Source organism: Propithecus coquereli, unplaced genomic scaffold (assembly GCF_000956105.1).
Source record: "Propithecus coquereli isolate 6110/MARCELLA unplaced genomic scaffold, Pcoq_1.0 Scaffold13, whole genome shotgun sequence".
NCBI classification, from domain to species: domain Eukaryota; kingdom Metazoa; phylum Chordata; class Mammalia; order Primates; family Indriidae; genus Propithecus; species Propithecus coquereli.
In genome coordinates this window covers 4,747,470-4,765,151 of record NW_012137191.1, presented here as the reverse complement: position 1 = coordinate 4,765,151, position 17,682 = coordinate 4,747,470, and the positions used below count along the sequence as shown (strand labels likewise).

The 17,682-nt window shown below is 33.4% G+C and overlaps 1 protein-coding gene across 1 annotated transcript in view; it reads right to left on the bottom strand.

Moving 5' to 3' along the window:
* Positions 1-17,682, bottom strand: part of ADAMTS20 (ADAM metallopeptidase with thrombospondin type 1 motif, 20) — a 169,514-nt gene that overhangs the window by 66,656 nt on the left and 85,176 nt on the right. Inside the window, exons 16-28 of the mRNA XM_012638392.1 lie at positions 17,206-17,301; positions 15,660-15,826; positions 15,376-15,505; positions 10,367-10,493; positions 8,775-8,985; positions 8,493-8,657; positions 7,805-7,969; positions 6,837-6,956; positions 6,146-6,253; positions 5,117-5,281; positions 4,710-5,000; positions 3,836-3,997; positions 2,377-2,553 (exon numbers count right to left, since the gene is read on the bottom strand). Coding sequence (XP_012493846.1) covers positions 2,377-2,553; positions 3,836-3,997; positions 4,710-5,000; positions 5,117-5,281; positions 6,146-6,253; positions 6,837-6,956; positions 7,805-7,969; positions 8,493-8,657; positions 8,775-8,985; positions 10,367-10,493; positions 15,376-15,505; positions 15,660-15,826; positions 17,206-17,301 — 2,084 coding nt within the window. The remainder of the gene's footprint in view (positions 1-2,376; positions 2,554-3,835; positions 3,998-4,709; positions 5,001-5,116; positions 5,282-6,145; positions 6,254-6,836; positions 6,957-7,804; positions 7,970-8,492; positions 8,658-8,774; positions 8,986-10,366; positions 10,494-15,375; positions 15,506-15,659; positions 15,827-17,205; positions 17,302-17,682) is intronic.

Below are 17,682 nucleotides of genomic sequence, written 5' to 3'. Positions count from 1 at the left end.
CAATTTATCAAAAAAATAAAAAATTACAGTTCTTCACTAATGTAAAGACTGAATTACTCAATAAACTCCTTTTAGAATAGATGCAGTAAAGAATGAAGAATTCTGTACTTCTATTTTGTAATTTGTGGTTATTATCATTTTCTTGGTTATTTGTTTTCGTGAGGTTGAAAAAGTCATTTATGCACAGGACTTTAATGAACATTCAGATTTTTCACTTGTGACATCATTTATATACAAAATAGCATAACACAAATATATTGGAATATTGTATTAGATGCATTCCAACACAACTTATAAACATTGTATGAATACCATAGTGGATACGTAGGGAAGCTTGATAAACCTTAATATGTTGTAAAATATCAAACAAAGGATGGAAAACATCCAAAATTGACAAAAGGAATTATTTGTTATTTTAATCTTCTATAACTTTAAGTACATTTTTATGTTAAACTTAAAAAGCATTATAATGCTTATTAGAGAGAATGGGGGTCAGCAAACTTTTCTCAGAAAGGGCTAAATAGTAAATATTTCAGGCTTTGTGAGGCATGCAGTCTACATTGCGACTAATCACCTCTGCTGTTGTAGTGCAAAACCAGCCATAGATAATACATAAACAAATGAATATAATTGTCTTCCAGTAAAGAAAGGTTATTTACAAAAATACGCAATGGACCACATTTGGTCCATGGACCATAGTTTGCTGACCCCTGAAATAGAATATCTGACTCAAAAACAATTTTAATTGCTTCAATACTTAGTACAAAGCCAAAGACATTAGTAAATGTTTAATGCTTTCTGAATTAAAGTCATGAATGGGTAGGGAAAATAAAGCATTTGTGTTCAGAAACAAATGCCATTACAACTCAATCTCTAATTAATGATTAGGATTTTGCTTTCCTAATTGGGACAAAATTACAGGAAGGTAATCCATAGTCTTATTAAGTACTAGGCTTATAAACTAAAACCAGTACAATGAAAAAAGAAAAAAAACCTGCAACAAGAGATATAGTAAGGACGAAAGTGAATTTCCAATCTCAGATGGCTAATAAAAAATGGTATCTTTTTATGGTGAGTTCTTACAATATTTCTAATCTCCCCAAGTAGACTGTTAAATCCATAGAGATAAGAAATATGATTTAATTATCTTTGTAGCACAGTGTCTAGAATATAGTAGATGGTCAGTAAACATTTATTAAATAAATATGTGAATGCTTTCCATGGCAAAATATGTTTTTGTTAGTTTTCACAAATTAATGGTCCTCTGAAGTAACAATTTTACTTTAAGATCCTCCTATAAAGTTAAAATGTTCTGTTGCTTTATATCATGTCAGACTTTGATATGATAATAAATTCCAGCTTGAATCAGAACTTGAAACTTGAAACTTGAGTTTACATTTCATTGTAATGGTTTGACTCGGGCAAAACAAAACAAGCAGGATTCAAGGGTTGGTTATAAAACTAAAGTTGTAATTATTTTTCAAATAAAGAATTGTTTAACTTTACAAATTTAATAAATAGATTATAAACTCAAATCAGTTTTTCACCTAACAGAAATGAACTTGGTTGTTCATGATTTGGAAGGTCAATGGTGATTAAAGTGGTAATTTCAGTATAATTATATATTTATTGTTCCCCAAACACTGGATATTTGAAGAATACAAGAAAACCATTAATAAAAGTTTGAGTTTTATCTATGGCTCTGAAAAAAACCCACACAATTAAAATATTCCCAACCTGCAGTAACTCCACACAGTGGAAGACATGCTTAGTCATATAAATTATTATATAAATCATACTAAACAATTAATTTACCTTATGTAAGTAAATTTCTCTATCTTTTCTTTAATATAATATTTTCACATTTCCAAACAAAATAAGTTTAACAATGACAAAAAACAAGTTTTAAAGAATGTTATTTGGTTTTTGGATCAGTTATTGGACATTGACAGACAAAAGCCACATATAATATAATTATATGCTCAAACAAGACACAGCCTTAATTTGCCATTGTTACAAGCACAATGTTAACAACATGTACAACTGTAAATAGTAAAACATATCTGATTAATTGAGGGCAGGCTAAGGATGTAATGGAGAAAAATATTTCCATTAGAATAGTGCTGTGGTTCAAAATTCACATATAAAAAATAAATACATATAAAAGTATATATATTACAGTACTTGAAATTGAATGGATTCCTCTTCTAAACTATCAAATTTAATAACACAAGCCAAGATGGCTAATGATCTTATTTTATATAAAATCAGAGAAGATAAAATATGTGCATTCCACAATTTATAAACAGAGAAAATTAAAATAAAAGGGACAAAGTAAAACAAAACAAAATAAAAAAGATAAGAATACTATCGTACCGATTTCCATGGTCCCCGATGCCATGATACATCATCAGGGCAAGCATGCACATGGCACTGCACTACACTAGGTGGCTTGTTTAAGACTTCACAGTTGTGTTCTTGTGACATTTGACCATTGGGAAATTGACATATTACAAATCTTGATTTTATTCCTCCTCCACATGTTTGTGTACACTAAAAACAAAAATAGGAGAATTCAAGACTTGTGGCTTTAAAAACAATACTGCATGGCTTTATTCAATGTTTAAATATAATCAGTAATGTCAGAGTTTAAAGTTTGTCACTTCTTCATAATTCTCAGCATTTCTGTCTGGCTAAAAAATAAAAGTTATACTTCTACAATTTAATAAATTGACAATATTTTGAGAATTAGTACCATGAGATATTTGAATAAGATATCAAGTATCTAAGATACTGCTGGCAGGTTAACCCAGAAACAAAATTGATTTACTTAAGTAATAAGTATTAATGACATAAAGTATGGTATTCAATCAATAGATTACTATGTAGCTATGAAAGTTAATAAGGTAGGTTTAATTTCATAAACAAGAAAATATGTTCAGTATATATTATATAAAAACAGCAGGTAGCAAAGCAACATATATAATATAAACCTATTTCTAAAACCCACACAGAAGTCAGACAGAAAATATACAAAAATGCTAAAAGTTTTTATCTTTATTTTTTCATGATTTGAATTTTCAAAATGTGTATGCATAAACTCAAAAATAAAAAAGTTACTTTAATTTTAGAAAATAGTAGAAGTGTATTTTAAAAATGTTTTTGATATTTATTAGCACGTGGTCAGAATGTACCTTTAAATAATGATTTCCAAACTCCCTATGAAGAGAAATTATATGCTAAAAATCATTAAGAAAAAGTATTTGACCAATTATATTAGGTGATTTATTTCATTCATCCAAAGATAATATAAATCTTTTTCTTATTCTTTCCCATTCCAAATTATGGGGGAGATCAGTATTCAAAATGGCTGTTTTAAAAATAATCTTTATATTTCCAATGCCTAGAGAGTGCTAGTACATGAAAAAAGTGCTCAATAATAGACAACTCTCTGGCTCAAAGAAAAAGATTCACCAAGTGAATGATGTAGTAACAGGAGAAAACATGCTTTATATTTCAATCTAGTTTTCTATTTTTATATCAACCTAATTTTCCAAGTAGTTGAAACAATAATAAACTAATGTCAGAAAGACAGTAGTAGTTTACAGAAATATTGATTAGTATATTAAGTTCTGTTCAAAAATCTGGAGTTAATACATACATTTTTTATCATGAATGAGTAACTTAAACCATGACAGAACATCTATTAAAAGAACATGTTTGCTTTTAATCACTCAATTTAAAAAATCTTTTTATACATAGTACAGTGAAGTACTTTACTTTTGGTCTTCAGAGATGTAATGATCTCACAAGTTTAGGACATATTTTGACTTACCTCTCCCCAGCTTCCGTAGTTCCACTGCGGACAAGGTCCTGAGTCACAGAGCTTTGACTCTGGGGGCTTGGAGGCTGCATCACAGTGACTGGCACTTTGTCCGTTTTCATCCTGGCAGACCACAACCCTGCGCTGAAGACCTCCAGCGCAACTGCTAGAGCACTGACGAGGACAAAACAAAAAAATACAAACTATGCATTCCACACCATGAATTTTCATGGTGAAAAATCAAACTCCACATTAAAAAGCTCCTCATTGGAATCATCATTTGAATTGAGAAAATCTGTCAAAACACTTGAATTTTACTGAGGGCTTCATTAGAATTCGTTGATGAAAAGGTGAAGCTTTTAAGCTTGCATTAGGAAGTAATTTTCTACTTAAGTAAAAAGAAATTAAAGTTTTAAGGTCTTAACTAGGAAGGAATAAAAAACAAAATTCAGTGTTAAATTACTTAATTTTGACATTGGTATTTCTTTTTTGTATCATTAATATCACGTAACATACAAACTACAATTGTACCTTTTGTAGTTTATCATGATTTTACACCAGCTTATTGCATTGCCATCATAATAATTTTTTGTCTTGGGGTGTTTTTAATAAACAGTTATAGTCTTACTTCTTGAAGGATTTTCTTTTGTTTTTATTATAATGAACTCTAACTAGATTATTTCATTCCTCTGTAATCATAACATCACATTAGTGTATAATTTAATAAGAACTCTGGGATTTGTAATCTGCATCAAAAATTCTCAGTCGTTTTAAGATTTAAACTATGTAGCATTTGAAGTATTTGACATTATCATATGCAGATCTGTTAAAACGATGTAATATAACAAAATTATAGAATTAATATAACTCAATAAAGATGGCTTACTGATCCCCATGGTCCTGTTCTCCATTGGTTTCCTCTTACTGAAGGATGGACCTCCTGATTTTGATTATCTTCAGGTTTGTGAGTTAATGGAAAATTCCTGCCTGGAAAACGGCTTGGCTGCTCAGAGGAACTCGGAAAGTGGCTGTATGTGGGCGGGCATGCTGCCAGGTTACATTCTTCTTCTATCAAAGGGCGGACTCCGGGGTCACAGTAATTCTCATCAATTGGCTGATGGTAGTTGATGCATAAAACTTGTCGAGTTGTTTTTCCACGTCCACAGGAAGCTGAACACTGATCAAAAATTTAGCCAACATATACAATGTAATATACTGCATTAATAGCGTATTACAGGTCAAATACTATATTTAAATTTTTTATTTCCCTTTTTTTCTCATAAGAATACTTACAGGTGACCAATTCCCTGCTTGCCACTCTCCACAAGGGCTAAAACAGGCAGATATTTCAGCAGGTCGGGGTAAGTGGGCACAATATGATTCATCTGCTATTCCATCATGAGCATCACGACAGCTTACATAGCGGGCTTGACTACCTCTTCCACAAGACACAGAGCACTTAAAAAAAAATCAAATTATACTGAGGTGTCATATAGTACCTATCCCATGTCCCTTACACATAGCTGTTACATTTCTGAAACATCCAAGTTTCTTGAGAATATTAAATTATAAACAGTATCACCTGGCATCACTTTTGAATAGAATAAAGATCAGGTAGAGCAGTTCCCAGTTTGGATCACAAATTTCACATATAATAATTTGAATTATATATGAATATAATGATTTAAAATAATGCTTAGTTATTTGCTAAAATTAAAGATACTGAAAACATTTTAGGTAAGAGAATCTTATGATGTCATTAAAAATAACTGATTCAGCAAAGAAGGTACCATAAATAAAAAAAAAAAACTTTGATAGACCTAAGTTTTAGACAGAATGGATATGATTTCATAATTAAAATATTCAGAGAATATGTGGAGCTTAAAGATATATATTCCAAATAAGACTAAAGCAAAGTATATACTCCACATACATTAAAGCTTTCAGTTTAGAATAAAGCTTTCAGTTTAGAATTTTCAAACATGAAAATGTTTGTAGTTTAAATAAAAGCTGATAAAGGCCTAACATCACATCTATTTCTCATAAAAACTTGTGACATAAGTATTATTATTCCCATTCTGTGGATTAGAAAGTAGACTCAGAAAACTTAAATTTCTTGTCCAGAGAAAGGCAGCTCTTAAAAGGCAGAGAAGGACGTAGCCATTAATTCCTAATTCCTAATTTTGATGCTTCTTCCATAGCATTAAAATACCCAAGAATGAATGCATACACTAATGTGTCAAATATTTAGCAACCATTTTGTTGATGTTAAACAAAGCCTCCGTAATGGAAACACTATCTCTCATAAAGAAATTCACTTACAGGGGTCCAAGAACCATGTCGCCATTGTACTATCTTTCCTGTGGGGAGAGCTGGTAATGAAGTGGCCCCAATTTTAGAAATAACTGGGCAAGGTGTAACTACACAGTCCTGTTCAAAAGAAAAATGAATCTCATAAAATGTCAATTAATCACTCTGATTTATATTTAACCCAATACTTCATTTCTTCTCCTATATATCTAATTCAAGAACAGTGGCATACTAAATTACAAATAGGTGATCTAAAGGTTTTTATTTTTCAAAAGCACAAATTACAGTATTGTCAAGTGCTAGCAGTGGACAGCAACTCTGAATCCTAAATTTGGGTCATCTTGTCTCATGATTGAAAAGGAAAAGAGCAGTAGTCCTTTACAAATACTGCTCTGCTAAAACATTCTGAATGAGCACAGACCTCTACCTTAAAAACGACAACATACTTTAGAAGTTCATGCTATTCATAATAATAGATATTATCCATCTTCTTAAATTCAAAAAATGGAAATACAGATGAAGAGTAAAAAATTTCATTCACAAAGCTGGCAGAACCGAGAATGACAAATCCCCCTGCCTCATATTTTTAAAGGCATATAAGTTTAAGTGGGCAAAAATACAGAAAGAAATAACTTTAGCACATCAAAAGTCTTCCTGTTTCATAAACCTTTTTGTTTACAACCCAAGAAGAAGTTTCCTTTACCTGCCTGTCCCTTGGGCGACTGGCTCCATGGCACTCGGTGTCATCTAACACTGCACCAAATAGCTCACTGACACATTTAACGGCACGTATCTGATATCCATGTCCGCATGTGGCTGTGCACTGAAAGAACATAAATAGATATTTAAAAAAATTGTTTTTTCAAAAATTACATAAAGTCCTATTTCCTTAACAAATACACAGTTAATAATATACTTTTAGTAGATCTTTTTACCAGTCCTTTTTAAGAAATTCACGATTTAAAATGAACAAATTCAATCAATATGCATATTTATTCAAATTTATTATGTAGATATCAATAAAATATTGAAATTAACCAAACTGTACAATTATTACAGTTACCATGTAAAAATATCAATAGAAGCCTGATATTTTAGAGGCAGAGGCAATACAATTTAGGAAAACTAAATACTTTTCTCTACCTGGTATATACATGTCATTTAGTATTCTAGGTAAATTTCAAAGAGATAAAGAAGTAAGAGTGTATGGTCAAGTTTAAAGGGAAGATGAAAGAAGGTTTCCTATCAACTGTGGCAACCTACACAGAATAATCACCTTCATCCAGCCTGATCATTGCTCATCCTGCAGATTCCTAGCTGCCTGTTTGGCGAAACTTGTAAACCATGCCTACTGTATTATATACAGTGAAGATACCAAGTCAGACACAGAACATGAAAATATTTATAGTTTAAACAAAGCTGATAAGAGCATAAATCTGTAGCATCTTGGTCAACAAAAATAAGTTCAAAAGAAAAGCTGAAATATTTACTACAGCAAAATTAGCAGTACTGTCAACATTTTGCAGATAAAGACTCACATTTCAGGGGTATTTTTCTAATAAACCAACCCAAATTTCATCGCATCCACTAAGGGAGGAGTAAATATATCACAACTTTTGTGCCATTCTGAGACTATGGATCAAGTTAGAAAAACTCCTATCATATACTTACAGAACCCCATGGTCCTACTTGCCAGGAAGCACATGTATAAAGCTCACATGGCCTCAGAGATTCAGGTTTAGTACTTGGATTACAGAAGCCGTCACTCAAGTGATCCTCATTCAGCTGACACCATACCTGCCGCTGCTTTGTTCCTTTTCCACATGTAACAAGACACTGTAAGATACAACTGATCATTACTTATTTGCAGTAGTAGTCAACACAAATGCCTCAAAAATGATACAGTGACCAATTTGTATATTAAAATACAGCTGAAAGATTACACCTAAGTGCATTTTCCCTCATTCCTCCAGAGATATTCAGAGTAAAATCAGCACCAGCACCCCCAGCCCCCCATCCTGCCAACTTCTGCTGCTAAAGTCCCACTGAAACATCCATTTGTCCTAGAAACAAAGGTGCAAAACTAACCTTGGAATAAGCATATCCCAGGCTGCTGTCGATCCTGGAACTTTCTTATGAAAATGGTTATAGATTAAACATCAGTTATAATTATTGCTAGCCAGATATGGTAAATAGTTTAAGGACAAACCATTTTGTAAATTTTTGACTGCCTTGATAATAATGTTATTTCCAAAATGATAAAATATACTTAAATATTTTTCAATCTTATAAAGTCTGATTGCAAAGCTTACCTAACACAGTATTATAACAGTTCTAAGCCTCATGTGTTTAATGTTACCTCACTCCACTCACTAGTAGCCCAACGTGGACAGGAAAACTCATTGCAATTCTCTATCGTCACTTGGGAAAGTTCTTGGCATTCTGTGTCAGCAAGACGGTGGCCAAAATTATTTATACAATATGATTCTCGAGACCTTTCTCCTCCTCCACAACTCCTGGAACACTGATTGAAAAAAAGAAAATGGGGAAAAATTAAATTTTTAACAAAAACATACTTCGGAGTGACAAATATTTAGTTAGAAAAAAGGAGACTTTTCTTAAACAATTATTTTTATTGTACCTGAGACCATTCAGAATAATGCCATTTTGTTAAGACACAGTCACCACGGCATGGTTCTCGGGTAGGAGGTTTAAGCTGGTCAGCACAGTAGTGGTCAGCTACTGGAACAGTATGTCCTTTATGAATGGAGTACTTCATGCAGTGGACGTCCAAGGACCTATACCCTTGACCACATTGGGATGAGCATTCACTTTTGCCGATGATGTGCCACCTAGAAAAATATTATTACACTTAGAAGGCATATTAATACAATTTAAAAATATGTATAGAAACTCATGCATATGATTCAATTTTACAAATTCTAAGAGTTGATGGACAAGCCACCATAAAAATGGTGGCAGTCTGATTAAAGCTGGAGACAGGGAGGCAGCACTGTATCTACTGACCCTGGCATTTGGAGGCAGCTTTGCAGGTATGTCCAAGGAACTTCAAAACCTTTGGAAACAGCTAGTTTAGACCAAGATTACCCAATTACTTAGTGGAAGATTTAAAACTATAACTGAATATATCTGATTAACAATCAGGTAGTCTCCCCCTATGCAACCCTTCTATAGTACTCTGATTCATGAACAGGAAATATGTGGGAATTTGACTACATCAATAAAGGTAAAGCCTTTAAAAGTGGGCAAACTAGTTTTTGTAAAGCATATCACACTTTCTCATTTACAAGAATAAATGAGAAAGTGTCCAGGGAAAACATGTTTTCCACAAGTAAAAATACTAGTTTTAGCCAAATTATCCCAATTATAGTCTAGCAATCTATCAGACAATGTGAGTAAACCAGGATGACAAAGCATAGAATTCGCAGAATTTATTTCCATCCCCAATAGCATCTCAAGGATTTCACTGTGCTTCACTCCACTGCAATGCAGTGGGTGCAACTTATACAGGCAGTTAGTTCTACCACTACGCTTTTGTTATGTGTTTTTAAACAACATCATAAATATACAGAAATTCTCGTCCTTGCTGAGTAAAAGAAGTTCTGGCCATCCCTGAATGTTAAATGTCACCTACTACAATGCAATAAAAATATTTGAAATATGGGGTTATTGTGCTTTGTGTTACTCCAAGACCAATCCCAAAAAAACTCCAAATGACAAATTCAGGTTAAAAGTGAAAATATCCTTGCCATGATTTAGATCAATTTCCTTAAAGTTTAACGGAAAAATACTGATAAAATATCAGGGAAATAAATCTATTTATTCTCCAGTCTTCAAGCTTTAGAAGTTTATTGGTTCATGAATTCAGTGAGAATTACAGAATCATGCTACAACATTTATTGTTTTGGATCTTTACACCATCGATTTTCACATTACAGTTTACCTGTATTTATTTTATGGACAACATTGCTTCCATTTTCTACAAAAAAAAAAGTGAAGTCTAGGTATTCAGTAAACACTACAAATAACAATTCATACCAATTATGTACTGAGTTTTACCCTAATTAGTGAGCCTGAAATTTTATAATGGCAGGGGCAGACAAGGGGTATTAGTTACATGTCCGCTTTGTGTCTGGTACTGTGCCAGATGTTTTAATTGAAGCTCTCTTATTAGATTTAACCTGGTTACATTATACATCATTTCTATTTTACCTTAGTTCACAGTCTGTATTGCACCTTTCAGTAACAAACAATGGAAGTGGCAAGTGGTCACATCTTTGATCAGACACAACCATACGATCACTCTTATGTATGCAGGTAATTTTTCTTCTATGGAGACCTTGGCCAAAGTCAGATAAAAATTAAAAAGGAAAGGAAAATTCACATAAGTAGATGTTCCATAATTACTTAATTCTGCTAATAGCCTAAAGGAGTCAACTAAGCAAGCAAAAATCTCCAACATAACATACAGGATATGCTAGTACATTACTTTTTATAATATGTAAATTGCATCCTGAATGATTGAGGAGTTTGTTTAGGGAAGAGACACAAGGAAGATGGGACAGGTATGCAGCAGAAAGAAATCATTATAGCTGAGAGAGTGATTGTTGGGGGACAATTGAGTAGCTAGGGACAGCAGTGATGCTATATGATACGCTACATTGTTACCCATTATTTTTCTGCCCTTTCCCTGTAAGACAATTGCCTGTATCTACTTGTTACAATGTTGCAGTAACTTCCTGTGGGAGAAGAACTCTTCCCTGTTTATTGGCATCAGGCTTGTATCAACTGTAAGGTGATGTGACCTATTCCAAACCAAATAAACTCCCTTTTCCTTTTCCAGAACAGTATTTTCCAGATAGGGCTTATCTTTCAGCATGGAATCATGAATGAAAAAGAGATAGACAGACATTAGAAAGATCAGTGGTTGCCATGGGTTATGGAGGAAGGAGGGTAGGATAAACAGGTGAAGCAAAGGGGATTTTTAGGCCAGTGGATACATGTCATTATACCTTTGTCAATACTCATAGAACTTACAAAACAAAGAGTACACCCTAATGTGAACTATGGATTTTAGTTAATGCATCAAAATTGGCGCATAAATTGTACGTACATATGTGCCACACTAATGCAAGATGTTAATAATAGGGGAACTGAGGGAGATTGGATGAAGGAAGAAGGAAACTTTCTGTACTTTCTGTTCAATTTTTCAATAAACTTAAAACCACTCTAAAAAATAAAGTCTATAAATTAAAAAAAAAAAAAAACTGACATGGATGTAGATACCAAGTTGGAGCAGAGCCACAGCCAATTAGCAGCCAAAACATAGTACAAGCAAGAAATAAACCTTTGTTGTCCTAAGCCACTGAGATTGGGCCATTGTTTGCATGCAGCATAACCACAGCAAAAGCAAACTAAGAGAAGTGGTCATAATGCGCCAGAGTAGTTTGAACTTTACACTTTCTGTACTAAGGAGATAGTAAAACATTTAAGCAGTCAGTGACATGATCAAATTTCTGTTTTATCTAAAGTTCAACTCTGTATTTCCAGTTAACTAAACATGAATATATATGTTTATCTCCACTCCTTCCTAAATATCCTTTGAAATAACTATGAGGAATTTTGAAAAGGCATAAACCTAAAAGAACAAAAAAAATAAGAAGGAAACAGAAGGAAACAAACAGAAGGAAACAACAGAAGGAAAGAAAAGGAAATTGTGAGTATGAAAAGTAGATGGAAATAATTATTTAACAGAGCCAAGGAAGATGAAACCTAAGCCTGCGAAGTGGGAAAGTAAATAAGAAACAAACTATTCATGCCATAGAATCCAAGAAAAGCCCAGGAATGAAAAACACCAGGTTGCTCTGAAGGGGCAAATGTGTGAGGGGTAAACCTGAAAAAATGAAGAATTGAGTGAAAAGTATATATAAAGAATGGTTAGACCATAACCATTCTAGTTGAGAGCAGCATTGTCCAATAAAAACAGAATGTGAGCCACATACGTATTTTTACATTTCTAGTAGTCACATTAAAAAGTAAAAGAAAAAGTAAAATTAATTTTAATAATATTTATATTTAAGCCCAAATATCAAAAAAATATGGTCATTACAACATATCATTATAAAAATTATTAATATATTTTACATTCTTTTTTCATACTAAGTCTTTCAAATCCAATGTGTATTACACACTTATAGAACATTTCAGTGGACTAGCCACATGTGGCTAGTGGCGACCATACTGGATACCATAGCTCTAGAAAAGGTGAACTTGAGGGTACAAGACACAACTGAGGGCAGGTGGGGACACACTGTACCAAATGAGGTGATTAAGTCAAGGTCTCCGCACCGAATGATGAGTTCCTGGCCCCCAGAACTCTCCATCTCCCTCGGGCTCCAAGCCATCTTCTGCTGTCCTGCAGTCCCCTCAAGACCATCAGAAGATAAGAGAATTCCTCTCTTGGGGGACTGTTTAGCACAAGAAGAAAAATCAACGGACAATGACATTTGGGGCTTCTCCCCAATGATGTACGAAAAGGCTACTTAATGACCCAATTACTCCATAATGAAGCCTCTAGTTGACTTGCCTGACCCACACAGATCTTCCATCAGCATTTTAGTACTTCTTAAATATGAACAAACAGCAAAGGATCAGCAGACATTTTAGGAAAGCCTCTAACACAAAAGAAGGTAAAATAAATAAAAACAAAATAGAACTAGGTTGAAACACATATAAGTCAGGGAGCAGAAGAAAACTTAAAGACCATAATTAATACCCTCAGAGATATAAAAGAAGGTACTTCATTCATCAAACAAAAGCAAGATATTATGAGATGAAACATTAAGAACACAGTGAAATTGAGAGAAGAAATTAGAAAATAAATGATCAGTTTAAGAGGTTGAACATCCAAATAATACAAGTTTCAAAAAGATAGAGGAGAAAAACTAATGTGAGGAAATTGTCAAAGAAATAATGCAATGAAATTTCTCAAGACAAAGAATCTGTGTTTCCAAATTGGAATAGCATCCTAATTACTTAGAAAAATGGCTTTAAAAAGTCCAAATTAAGGCACATTGTCCTGACTTTTCACACCACCTGCATTAAAGAGAGGATCCACAAAACTTCCAGAATAGAAAGTGCCACAAATAAGCACAGGATATTGGAAAACAAACCTTTAAAAATTCTAAAGAAAAATAATCTATTTTAGAATTTATGCCAGCTAAATTACCAATCAAGCATGAGAATAGAATAATGCCATTTTCAGATATGAAAGGTCTCAAAAAACTACTTTCTTTCTCAGGAAAGTACTGAGGGAAATGTTCCACCCAATGAGAGAAGAAAACCAAAAAGTGGAATTTATAGCATTTAGAAAACAGTGAAATCAACAAAGCTCAAAGAGATTTCCCATGATAATAATGAAGGGAAATCTGAAGATGACAGTCATATAACAAACCTAAAAAGCAACACAAACAAATTACAGCAAGAGAAAAGAGGGCCATGGTAGCAAAAGATAGTGAAGAAAATTGAAACTGATATATTAAATAATATACTTGAAAAATATTAAGACAAAATGCATAGTTCTGACAACTATGGGGACTGATAACTTTCAGCAAACAGAAACAAACAAACCTGAGATAATCATAAAGTTACATCAAAAATGGAATAAAATCATAGTACACTATGTGGCAAAAGAATTAACAGTTCCTTTTCCCCTGCACATGATTGTTTAAGAGACCTCTCCTGATTTTGACTCCCAAGCCATCTCTCACCATGTTTGTCCAAACTTCCATTTTGAATCTTGTTATTCTTTACTTGGTGTGTTCACCGCATTTTAGAATGTTCCTTCATTCTCCTGTTGCTTGAATTTGTCCTCCTAGCTCCCCATATCCACGGCCACAGAAGAGCTTACCCACTCAATGCTGGAATGCTGGTCCCAGCTCCCAAAACTCCAATTCTCTTCTGTAAAGTATATCCAGGGCCTTTCTGTCAAAATGAATTCTTTCTTCTTCTATGTTACCAAAGCTCTTTGTTTTTTCCCTCTAGCGTTTATCCCAGTTGACCTCGCGTCATCTTCTACTGTATCCCTCCACTCAGACACTGCCCAAACAGTAGCAGGAACACCTATTCCCACACACTCATCTGGGCAGCGCTGTCCCAATACCACAGGATCATGGCTGTGCCTCTTCCTGAATGGGATGCCACAGTTCCTGTGGCACCTTGTCAGGTCAATCTGTTCAACTGTCCTTTACATTCTCATAATCTGTGCTCACTGCCTCTGGCCACCCACTTTCTATCACAAGCTCATCTCCAAACTGTCCTGAGCTTCCTCTCCTCTGACCCATTGCTCTCCTAATTCCCACATCCTTTCGCTATTCCCCATGAAAACTCTTTTTCCATTCTGTAAAAACTTCTTCATCTTTAGTTTCAATCTCCTCACAAACTGCTCCCTCCAACTTTTTTGTGGTCTGCTCTATGCCTATCTATAGCTTTGCACTTACCATTTTAAGTTAAGATACCTACTCATGTATCTGTTTTATCCACTATAGACTTTAAAACTTGAATGCAGAATTTGGGGTTTATTATTAATAATAATATGACACAAAAGTATTCCCTCAATAAATGTGTACTGCATTGAACAAACACAGTATTACACAATTAAGTATCCATAATTACAGTTTGCACAGACTCTAGTCTTTACACTTTCTTTCCCCACTGTAAATTTCCCTGCTTTTCCATTCCCTACACTACTCCCTTCAGTTATTCATGCCATTAGTACAAATAAATATATTTTATCATGGTCAGGGAAGAGAAATAAAAGAATGAAGGAATATTTTATAGCTCAACACTGAAAGAGGGAGATAGGTTGTTGAAAAGAGTGTGTGGAGATGAGTGAACAAAAGGGCAGGTATTTCACCAGGAAGCAGGATACGAGTTAGAGAAACCTACTGTGGCTATGGACAAGAGACTGAGAATGGGGAAGGAAAGCAGCAATAACGGGGAATGGGGGAAAAGGTAGCATTAAATGGGGCTGTTAAGTAAAAGAAACAGAAAGATTCAGTAAGGAGAAAAGTAGAAAGGAGAAGAGATGGGAAACCTTTGTTATGACTGTGTGGATGTGTGTGGACAGTGGGGAGGACATAGGCATCCAGATTTAAAAGTACCCCAAATGACACCACCATCCGGTCAAACTTTTGTCTGTTATTTAATGAAGATCAGTGTACCTTGACACATTTTGGTACAGTCTTGCCATGGTCCATACAGATCCCATGTGAACAGGTCGCTCCTCTCTTCCATAGGGATACTGAAGGAATAACGTACATCGGGATTGTATAAATTGCCCACACACAACACCTAAATAAAAATACAAAGGAACACACAATTAATTCGTGAAAGATAAATTCTTAAGACATCCTTTTTTATATTTAATAATAGATGTTAAACACTTAGCCAGTAGTTTACTAAAATGATCGTAGCTAAGTCTTATTAATGACTACTGAGAATTCACCTGCAAAATAAGTTCTTCTTCTAGTCGATCAGTACTATTAATTCTTTCAATTGAGTTGTTTGATCCACTGTATTCAAAAATAGCTCCTTGTACATTGATTTCCTTTTTTGACATACTCACAACAAAATTCCCATTCAAAAGAAAATTCCCTTGAGTGTCAGATAATGCTGTAAAAGAATAAAATATTACTCATAAAATAGTAAAACCAGTCAACAGTACAGAAAATACTTTATTTATTTTTTTAAAGAGACAGGGTCTCACTCTGTTGCCTAGGCTGCTGGGATACAGTGGCGTGATCACAGCTCACTGTAGCCTCGAATTCCTGTGTTCCAGTTCTAGAAAGATACATATATCTACATTTGGAAACTAAGAGAGACCTATTAAATTATTTATCTACAATATGGTAGCATATATCTATATTACCTGTACCTAGGTAATATTTTTAGCAAAAGAAAAAGAATTCTAACTAAATCTAAAAGGATAATCAAAATATTTACATTTGATTTTCTTTGGGAAATTTTTTTCATTTTTTATTGAGGTGAAATTGATATAACATAAAATTAACCATTTATAAATGAACACTTCAGTGGCATTTGGTACATTCACAATGTTGTACAACCACCACCTCTACCTACTTCCAAAACTTTTTCACACCCCTGTACAGGAAACCCTGTACCCATTAAGCAGTTCTTCCCTTTACATTTGACTTTACCGTGCCAAATGTGATTCCTGAGATAAGCTGTTCATTATAGATTCAGACTGCCAGTTACACGCATTAAGTATTTAGGTCAATATCTCACATCTTATTGATTCTTTCTCAATATCAGCTCTATACCATCAGCTACCTACTTCAGCTTGGTGAATTATACATAAGTCAACATTAAGATATTTCTTATACAGAAGGAAAGGATTTGTGAAACATTCTTTTCATGTTTGTGCCTTAATGAAATTCTTTAAGTCTGAAAGTTAATTTCCAAAAACAAATATCACAAGTTAAATTTATACTCTAGAAATACCTAAAAGACAATATACTGTGACTATATTCATTAATATATTACAATGTAAAAACCACAGTTCTTTTTCTACCTTTTTTTTTTTTTAAATACAAGAGCTTTGTAAAAACTATATTTAAACTCTTTTTCTACGTGGTAAAAACATTTAAGAAAACCATTTAAAATATTTAACTTCAGAGTTCTATAATTAATATTAGATAAAAAGATTTAAGAGAATTTTATTCTAAAGACACATACGACTAATAGAACATAACCTTTGGTTATCTAAAATTCTTTTATGGGAAAAGACTAAAAACAAATTTATTTTTCAGAACTTCATTCAGTGTTTTTTTAAAAGGATATATTTTGTTAAGACTATATTTTGCTTAAGAACATATGTATACGGAGTCAGATGACCTAAGCTTAGTATGAACTGAAATTGCACGTTTGCTCAAGGGACTCTTGTTGCCTTCTAGGAATTGACATCAACCACAGACCTCCACGAAATTTGCACATGAACCACATATTGGCTGCTGTTTACTAGGAATGTTTACCAAGGTAATTGTCATCTTCTGGTTTTCCAGAATAGCTGTGCTGAAGAATGTCAATGTTTGTTGCTCCTGTGGGAATCTTTACAACAACATTATAACCTGCAATATAATTTTACACATGTTAAATTTCACAAAAAGCAGATGGCCTATAGGTTATTACTGCTGAACGACTGAAAAATATGAATAGCATAGTCAGATTTAATTTCATTTTATCTTTAAAAAAATGATGTAGTGGTTATTCCCTTACACAAATTACTGAGGATTAAGAAAAAGTGGTTGTTGTCTATAAACATACAGAGTCTGGGATTCTTAACTTTTCCTATTTTTTTCTTACTTACAAAATTCTTAATATTAAAATGGCATAAAGCTAATATTTTAGCTCCTAAGATACTTAAGACACGCATTCTTTTTTAAATTTGTCTAAGACTCTTATATGAAAAATATACAGGATTTCAAATGCTATTCACAAATCCAGGAGAG